Source organism: Glycine soja, chromosome 3 (assembly GCF_004193775.1).
Source record: "Glycine soja cultivar W05 chromosome 3, ASM419377v2, whole genome shotgun sequence".
Taxonomy (NCBI): domain Eukaryota; kingdom Viridiplantae; phylum Streptophyta; class Magnoliopsida; order Fabales; family Fabaceae; genus Glycine; species Glycine soja.
This window is the reverse complement of record NC_041004.1, coordinates 35028809-35039190: the sequence shown is the minus strand read 5'-3', so window position 1 is coordinate 35039190 and position 10382 is coordinate 35028809. Positions and strand designations below refer to the sequence as shown.

Below are 10382 nucleotides of genomic sequence, written 5' to 3'. Positions count from 1 at the left end.
CACAACACCTTATCTTCTTCATGTTGCACCAAAATGACCCGACTTAGTTCCTCCGTCAATGCTTCAATCATAGGTAATTCCCACATGAACCAATGCCTCCTTCATTCCAACTTCCAACACCAAGATCCATCCTTCTACTATCCTACATCACCTATAAAGCCCTCTTTTTGCATAGAATTCAAAAAGAGCCTATTAAACTTAGAGGCCAATGTTTGATTGCCAACCCATATGTTGTGCCAAAAATTTAATCTCTTTCCATCCCCCAACTTCCAAGTAATGTTATTGTCAAACCATGACTCTTCCCTCCTCTCACCACATGTCTCCACCAAATCTCTCCACCAAATAGAATCTAAATTAGAAACCTTCCTCACAAGCATCTTGACCAACTCCCCATATTTTGATTTTAGAACAAGACTCCACAACAACCTTTCCTCCCTCAACAACCTCCACCTCCATTTTCCTAATAGTGCTATATTAAACAACTTAATATTTTTAATTCCTAACTCTCCTTGCTCTCTCGATCTACACACTACATCCCACTTAACGGAAGCTATCTTCTTCACCCCATCATTCCCACCCCAAAGGAACTCCCTTTGTAACCTAGTTATCTTTCTAGCTACCCCCACCAAAATCCTAAAAAAGATAAATAGAAAAGAGAGAAAAAGAGAGAACATAGTTGATCAATGTTACCCTTCCACCCAATAGGAGTGTTTTTTGCCTCCATTTACATAGTCTCTTTCTACACTTTTCCAAAATAGGCTCCTAGACCCCTCCTTCCTTGGATTAACACCAATTAGGATACCAAGATAGACAAAAGGTAAGTGCATCGATCACATTACAGTTCAAAATATGAGCATATCTATGTATATTGGACATGTCCACACCAATCCCTCCCAAACCACTCATGAAAAAGTTAACTTTCAATCTGGAGACTAGCTCAAAAATCCTCATGATTGCCTTCATACACGTGATATTTTGCATAGATTCCTTCGTAAAGAACAATGTGTCATATGCAAAGTATAGCAGTGATATCTCCACCTGTTGATTTCCCACTTTGTAGCCAGAGAACATACCCTTTAGCAAAGCTTGCCTCATAAGACCACTCAATGCTTCTGCTACAATAAAAAATAGGAATGGTGCAATGGGATCTCCCTGTCACAATCCTCTGCTTGGTTGGAACTCCTCCGTAGGGCTACCATTAACAAGAATGGAAATATATGTCGTCTACAAATATGCCTTGATCCATGACACCCATTTACCCTAAAGCCAATTCTCCTCATCATGTACATAAAAAAATCCCAACACATACAATTATACACCTTTTCAAAATCAACCTTGAAGGCCACAAATGATTTTTCTTCCTATGCTTAGCATCATCAGCCACCTTGTTTGCAACAAGCACACTATCTAGCAAATTTCTCCCCTCCCCCTAGGCACTTTGCCTCACATGATATATATATATATATATATATATATAAAATTTAATTGACTGCTAATACTACAAAATAACTGCATAAATAAAAAGTATTCTATAAATTTTTAATTACACATGTTATATATTATTTAGTCATATAGTGAATAAATATTGGCTGGCAAGTACGCTCACTATACATATGTTATCATTTTATCTCATTCTTCTCATACAATAATGCATAGCTATAACTTATACTCTAATTTTGAACTCGTCGTTCTCTTACATATATGAATGAATAAACTCTTAAATAATAGGAGATAAAATTTATTAATCAATGTCATCCAAACCACTTAAGTAGTTATGTATTGAATTTAAGAAACACAGTGCAAATTTCTATCCCTAATAAAAAAACCTAGTGTCATATTCCACTAAACTCATGTCAGCAACCATGGTACGCCACCATTGCATCATCGTCAATGCTCTATTCTATATCTGTTGCAGTTAACATAACTTTAGAAATTAAATAGAAACCAATTTATGCGAATCATCATCCTTTGTTGCATTGCTGTCAAAATCATCAGGAATCGCTGCTACTACCTTTCACACCACTGAGATTAACAAAGTTATAGAACTGTCACTCACCATGTGACTTGAAACTATTATGATGTCTCTTCGGGGACATCCGATAAAAAAAATCATAACATTGAAACAAAACCACATTTTGCGAGAATTTTGGAAACTTCCATTAATACTATGACAAAATCTAGAGTGGGAAAGTGAAACATAATTTCCCACCATACGAAATAAAAATATAGTGCAATATGGTGTGCTAGATACAATCACGGTTAAATTTAGTGATCAAGGACTACGATAGGAGTGTCTGCACACCAAATTAAATTAATGATATTCTTTTTTCTTTCTCTCCCTTACGAACAGACAACACGTGTCTCCAGTCAGACACTGTCATTGTCGACGATGAACAACGACCCAAAAACCTTTGCAATGTCATATTTCGGCGTGCAGTGTGTGACAGAGGAAAAGGTGGAAATAAGGTCATGGATTCCAGATCTGTTGAGTGCGAGGACATAGATTTGAGGCGTGTAGTGCGTTTCCAAATTCGACGCGTGGCGAGGACGTTGAGGGAGGTAGCAATCTTCAACACACTAGTACTGCCACGAGTATTGACGAGGATCCTAAGATTGTTGTTCTTGTTGTTGTTGTTGGGGTGTTGAGTCATTCGTCGAAAGGTTTGAGCTTAAGGATTATGGGTTATGGGGGGAAGTTTTTTCGGTCAGAAAAATCGAGCCGCAAGGGGAACAAGGCATCACGGTTGACACATGATAACAACAACAATGTTTCCGTACGTGAAGAGTTAGAGCCTCACAGTAGGATGCCACATTTAGCTGTACCCACATATGTTAGCCCTAGATTGTATCTAATGCATCATATTACACCATATTTTTGTTTCCCACAATGGGCAAGATGTTTTTCTTTTCCACCTTAGAACCCGTCTAATACTATAGCATAAGATCACATGATCTCTTAAAATTTTAAAATTTTTGTGAAATACTGTCATAAACTACCCATGTTTACTTTTATAGTATTTTACATGCTTAAAAGTGAACCATATATATGGTGGATTTGGTTAAACTTATTTGTTAAAAAATGTTTTTTTAAAATAAAATAAATAATTTTCTATTTTTTTGTATTCATTTAAATCGCTTTTGCTTTAAGAAAAGTGTTATGCTTATTTTAATTAAGAAGCATTTTTCACAATTGTTTACACTTAAAAATGATTTTTAAAAGAAATGCTTATTTAAGAAGTGAATATATTAATTTATTTCTTAAAAAACTAAAACTATTTAAATAAAAAACAATTTATACAAACGTATCATAAAATACAAAGCTACTTATTTTGTTAAAAATATTTTTTAAAAAATAAACTTAAATAAACTGGTCAAATAATTTATCTTAAAAGATATCTTATTTTTTCATTTTTTTTAGTATACACTACATGTATATTCCATGAAAAATAATTTTACTTAAATGGAATAAGATCAAATCCCTATACAAAACAAACCAAGACATCTTGTTATTATCAACATAAAAAAATTACACTTAGGCTATGTTTGATAAGATATTTAAGTTATTTTTTTAACTACTTTTATTAGTTGAAAAACTTATTTGATTGTTCGGTAATCAAGTTTTTTAAGTAGTTCCTAATATTTTTTTGAAACGTTACTTGAAGTAGTATTTTTTAAATCACTAGTTTTTAATTTCTAATTTTTATATTTTTTTATCTTTAATGTATTTATCAAAAAATTTTACTTATCTTTTTTAAATAAATCAAGATTTTATTGTTTTTCTTTTTTTATTCATTGGTCTCTTTGCCATCTCCTTTTTTCCTCCAACTTGCAAACCCCCTCATTTTGTTTTCATAATATAACGTGCACATTAACCTTTTTTCTCCAGAAATGATATTTTTAATTTTTTCACTCCCCATATAATTCTTTGATAGATTTTCTTTATAATATTTTGATTATGAAATTCTCCGACATGAACGAGTAAAAAAAGAAACATAAGGGTTGAGTACCGGTGTGCTTTGATAGATTTGCTCTAGTTCATTTTGTTTTTACATTATGTTTTGGATATTTTTTTATTACATTCTTAATTTAATGATTATATTATTTATTTTATCAATTTAGTATTATAAATCAAGACATTGATATTGATAGATGATAGGTTTATTTTTTTTGTTATTATAGTTTTTATTTTTTTATGTTACAATATTTATTTTAACCATTTTATTATTTATAATATTTAATTTATTATTTCAACACTATATTTTATTTATTATTTTTTGAACAATTTTATATATATTAGATAATTTATTTTAACTATTACACTAACTAACATAATAAAAATATAATTTCTACTTAAGTGTATTTTCTTATATTATTTTAAATTTAATTAAAAATATTTTAAGAAATAATATAAGATTAAAAATAGAATATTTAACATGAAAAAATATAATATAAAATAATAAAATATAAATATTTATATTTTTATTATTTTATATTTTTTAACTATTTTAATAGTTAATTTTATTAAATATTTTTAATTTAATAAGTTAATTTTTTAATTTTTAATTAATAGCTTTGAAGTTTCAACTAATTTTTTAATTTTTAATTAATTTTTCAGTTAATTTTATGAATAGGGTTATCCAGATGTCCCTTTTATCTTATTCATTCCATTCCCATTCTAGCATGCAATATTTAATGTTGTACTAGTATTAATTTTCACACGTTATTTCCTCACATTTCTTTTTTCCTACTGATTCTCCATTTCGTTTTCAGTTCCTCGAAATCTGAACCGTTCATTTCTCCACTCTCTTTCACCATTCCGCTTCACCCAAGGGGCCTTCGAAGCCTCCTTGCATTAAACCACGTTTTCTCCATTCGCTTTCTTTAAATGTGTCCAACCAGATGTCGCCACGTCATCATCATGATCTACGAAACTGCGTCACATGGTGCGCCTCACTTGCACACGCTCATTTCTGATTCTGAAACCGCATAAAGACAGAGCAAACAGAAATTCGCTCTTTCTTTCTCTCTCCAACACGTAGAAGCAGCTTCGGTTTTTGGAGAAGTTTCATGGACTCTGACTCAAGCTCAGTTTAATCTCCAAAACCCATTTCAGGTTTGCTTCAATTTTCACCTTCTTGTGGGAAAGATTCCATTTTTGTAATTCAATATTGGAGTCCACACCCTGGATTTTATTTTCTTGCCTCTAAACCCTAGGATCTGATCTGAATTAGGATTTAATGATTGTATTTTTTTACATCTCTCTCACCATTTTCTGGTTCTTTTCGTCCCTTCAAGGTGGTTGTTTTGCATTTTTTTTGTCGTTAGATTTTTTTTTGTTGTTAGATTTTTGTTTTTCAATTTCTCCTCTTTTATCTGAATGAGAGTGGCTGTAAGAAAATTTTATGGTTCTATTGAGAAACCCAATTTCCCCCCCTTTTAGATTTTTATTTTTTTAATTTTCTCCTCTTTTATCTCAATGGAGATGGCTGTAAGAAAATTTTATGGTTCTATTCAGCAACCCATTTTTTTCCCTCTTATCTTTTTCCTTTTATGTTATCCATTCTTTAGATTATTTTTCAATTTTCTCCTCTTTTATCTAAATGGGGATGGCTGTAAGAAAATTTTATGGTTCTATTCGGCAATCCAATTTTGTTTTTGTTTTTGTTTTTTTCCCTTTTGTTTTAACATTTTGGATAGATTTTTTTTTTTTTTGTCGTTTTTCTTGGCTACTGACTTCAAATTCTCTTGCATGTTTGTTTCAGGAACTGTGTTGTATTTCCCAGGGTTGACTCCAAGGATTGCATCTTTCATCCCTTGTGTGTGATCTTTTGTACTTAATTTATATTATCTAGCATTTCATTTATTTTTCGGTACACTGAGATTATTGGTTACTAAACTGTGGGCAAGGTTGCTTGTAGAAGAGAGAGTATTTGTACTTCTTTAAAATTGTACCAATGGAACACCATTTTGGTCAAGGCACTGCAGAACCTGCATCTGAATCCTTTGATAAGGCTAGGGTTTTAAATGTGAAGCCATTAAGAACTCTTGTTCCTGTGTTCCCTTCACCATCTAATCCTGCTTCATCTTCAACTCCACAAGGTGGTGCCCCTTTTGTGTGTGTTTCTCCTTCTGGCCCTTTCCCTTCAGGGGTTGCACCCTTCTATCCTTTCTTCATCTCCCCAGAATCCCAGAGGCTCTCTGAACAGAATGCGCAAACCCCGACCAGTCAACGCGTGGCTGCGGGTCCAATATCTACTGCAGTTCCAATTAATTCATTTAGGACACCAACTGGGGCTGCTAATGGAGATGTGGGCTCGTCACGAAAGAATGCCAGAAGTCGTGGACAGATCACAGACGAAGATGGCCACAGTAATGTTGAGATAGAAGAAATTGATGCAGACAAAGGAACTGGGACTGGGAGGTTAAAGCGCAAGTCGAATAAGAAGACAAAGGCACGACATATTGGTGGTTCTGTTTCTGTTGATGTTGATCCGGATGCAGTTGCCGCTGATATTCTCAAATCACTCAACCCAATGGTTTTTGATGTACTTAATCAACCAGAAGGTAGCAGGGACTCAGTTGCGTATACACTCATGACATATGAAGTGATGCGAAGAAAGCTTGGACAAATTGAAGATTCAAATAAGGCAGCTAACTCTGGAGCAAAACGGCCTGATTTGAAGGCAGGTGCACTTATGATGAGTAAAGGGATTCGGACCAACAGCAAGAAACGTATTGGAGGTGTGCCTGGTGTTGAGATTGGGGATATTTTCTTTTTCAGATTTGAATTGTGCTTAGTGGGCTTACATGCTCCTTCTATGGCTGGAATTGACTACATTGGTACCAAAACCAGTCAAGAAGAAGAGCCCTTAGCTGTAAGTATCGTCTCATCTGGAGGGTATGAAGATAATGTGGATGATGGGGATGTGCTGATTTACAGTGGCCAAGGTGGGGTGAACCGTGACAAGGGAGCAAGTGATCAAAAGCTTGAAAGGGGTAATCTTGCGTTGGAGAAGAGTGCGCATAGAGGTAATGAAGTGAGAGTAATTAGGGGTTTGAGGGATCCACAACATCCAACTGGGAAGATTTACGTCTATGATGGCCTTTACAAGATTCAAAATTCCTGGGTGGAGAAAGCAAAATCTGGTTTCAATGTATTCAAGTATAAATTAGTCAGGTTGCCTGAACAGCCTCAAGCATATATGATTTGGAAATCCATTCAACAATGGACTGAGAAATCTGCTTCAAGAGCTGGGGTTATATTGCCTGATCTTACTTCTGGGGCTGAAAATGTACCTGTTTGTCTTGTGAATGATGTTGATAACGAGAAGGGCCCTGCATATTTCACTTACATCCCAACTCTCAAGAATTTGAGGCCAACTGCTCCTGTGGAATCTTCTACTGGATGCCCTTGTGTTGGTGGATGTCAATCTAAAAATTTTAACTGCCCTTGCATTCAAAAGAATGGAGGCTATCTTCCATATTCTTCAGCTTTGCTACTTGCGGACCTAAAATCTGTGATATATGAGTGTGGCCCTTCTTGTCAATGTCCTTCTAATTGCCGAAATCGGGTTTCTCAAAGTGGCTTGAAATTTCGTTTGGAGGTTTTCAGAACCAAGAATAAAGGTTGGGGTCTTAGATCATGGGATTCTATTCGTGCAGGAACTTTCATATGTGAGTATGCAGGGGAAGTCATAGATAGTGCTAGAGTGGAGGAGCTTGGTGGTGACAATGAAGATGATTACATTTTTGATTCTACTCGCATTTATCAGCAACTGGAAGTTTTTCCTGGTGATACTGAAGCTCCGAAAATCCCATCCCCCCTTTATATATCAGCAAAAAATGAAGGAAATGTTTCTCGGTTTATGAACCACAGCTGCTCTCCAAATGTATTATGGCGTCCAGTCATACGTGAAAATAAGAACGAGTCAGATCTCCACATTGCTTTCTATGCAATTAGACATATCCCTCCTATGATGGAGTTGACTTATGATTATGGGACTGTTCTTCCTCTCAAAGTAGGTCAGAGGAAAAAGAAATGCTTATGTGGATCTGTGAAATGCAAAGGTTACTTTTGTTAATTAATTGTCTGTGATGAATTTTGGAGAAGGAGGCCTCTGAATGAATATACTTAAGGATAAGGTTAGTCTACATTTTTCCAAATTACTTTCTTATAAACTAAATGATTCCTTATATAACTTTGTCCCTCCCTTTATCATACTTTTCATGATCAATGATTAAGCTTTGGTGTTGGTGATGTATTAAATTATGACTCAAGATAGTTTTTAATTACTTGGCCTGTTTTGTCACTGCATTTTGTCATGCATCAACATGACAACGTACATGGTGGTTCCAATTGTAATGTTGAAATGAAAGGCCAGATGTTTAGTAGATCTATGTAATTATGCGATAAATATATGGTTAATTTTTGAATTTTTTTGCTGTTGCAAGGAAAACTATGCTTGTGCTTTTTTGTTGTTTATTTATATTAGTGACTGTTTTTGTAGCATAACTAACTTTTATACAGAAGTAAATTAATTATATTGCTATTCCCTTCCGTTACCATCATTAAAATACCTTTCCCACTTTTATTGTTGTCATCCCTGGATCCTGATAACTCTTGATTATTTTAAATAAAAAATGGTGTATATTTTTTTTCCTGCAAAAACATACAGAGAAATATCTGAAGGGGCATTGTAAATTGTTAATAATATATTTTCAAAGGATGGTTTTCATAGAAAATAGAAATAGTGTACTTTGACTTAAATTTGTTAGCGATACAAATCCTTTCCCTTTTATTTTATTTGAAATTTGCTAGCATAATTTCAAATTTGAATTTATAATTTTATATTTGAATTTGATTTTGAATCAAATTTGGTATCATTTGAATTTAAATTTAAATTCAACCTTGACTGCTTTAATGGTCTACCATGTTGCTTGAATCAGCTCACTAAGTGCTTCCTTGCACTTCTTTGAATGAGCCCTTTTGATTTGGATCAAAGGGAATTTCAATAGGATCTAAATATGCCTCTTTCCATGTACATAGGCTATTCATTCTCTATACAATGTCATGAATTAATTATTCCCAAAGCAAAAGTTGTTAAGGTACATGAATATTTTTATAATTAACATGCATACATGAAATTCTTTGCTGACCCAACCTTGGCAATGCTGAAGCTGAATCAATTATTACTTAATGTGACGTATTGATTGGTTAAAGGACTAACAGTGTATTTGTTTTCTAAGCTAAAAAATTATGATTTAGTTCTTTCTGGTGTAGAAATAGCATAACTGTTTAGATAATTCCGTTTTCACATAGATGGCTCACAAAGAAAGGAAAATTTGATTTATGCCGTTGCTTCTTGTTTCTCAGCTCTAGCTATGTAAGTCAGACGGCAGGATGGAACCATGTAGAAAGATGATAGCAGACCAACTTTTCTTTTTTGGCAAACCTAGTAAATTGGCACATGAAAGAGCAAGTTGTCTATTTTGCTAATGTGGGTAATTTAAGGTGTAAAAGTTAACTGTAAGACACATTTTGTGTAGATTGTTTCTTTTTCTGCCGTTAGAAGATACCCTTTTATTTTTTGGGTATGGATTTTGAGTAGGGATTTTTGAAGTCCACATGATAAAATTAAACTTGACCTGTAGAATTGTCTATTTTGTTTGTCATCCTGATATTCTATTCTTTTGCATATGCTTGGCCAGTGGATGTTTTAATCCTACAAATATCGTTAGTTTAAGTATAAGCAAATGTTAAAACATTGGTTAAGAAACTAAAAGGATAAATTTTTTTAGGGATGTGCAAAATTGTATTATCAATGTTTTTTTACGATCGTATATGATCTTTTACATTAAATATGCCCTCCTAAGGGAGGGCTTGTTAGGAAGACCCTTAAATTTATTAGTATAGCTCTCGCAGGATGGTTTGCAAATTTACTGTGTTTTTCTGTTGGAAATGAAACTAGAGAAAATGAACCTTTGAATGTTTAGAAATCTATACTTTACAGAAAAAAAAAAATCTGTTCTTTGTTTTATTTTGAATTTAATTTAAAGGGTCATGTTCGAAGAAGGAATCTGTTTGGTATCCTTTCGTCTCTCCATTTGACCCTAATTTTTTTTTTAAAAAAAAAAACAAATCCTTGTTCATATTATTTCACAGAAAAAAATTCATTTAATTTATCTGAAAAAAAATCTATAAAATTTCCATCACTTTTTAGAATTCTTTGAATTTTATATTGAAAAAAGCGTTTAAATGAAGAGGACGTCTATTAAATTTAAATTCCTTTCTCAAAACTCTTCATTTAAGCACTATAAGAAAGTAAGAAGAGGCAGGAGGAGAAAGTGGACGTGTTGGGAAGTGGAGAAAGTGGAGAGAGGCA

General features: G+C 33.5%; 1 protein-coding gene across 1 annotated transcript; it reads left to right on the top strand.

Annotated features, from left to right (window-relative positions):
- Positions 1-4969: 4969 nt before the first annotated feature.
- LOC114406575 (histone-lysine N-methyltransferase, H3 lysine-9 specific SUVH1-like) lies at positions 4970-9695 on the top strand. Its single transcript, XM_028369319.1, has 4 exons — positions 4970-5113; positions 5763-5816; positions 5908-8142; positions 9374-9695. Exon 3 carries the CDS (start codon positions 5955-5957, stop codon positions 8079-8081), a length of 2127 nt encoding a protein of 708 aa, XP_028225120.1. The 5' UTR covers positions 4970-5113; positions 5763-5816; positions 5908-5954; the 3' UTR covers positions 8082-8142; positions 9374-9695.
- The last annotated feature ends 687 nt before the right edge of the window (positions 9696-10382 follow it).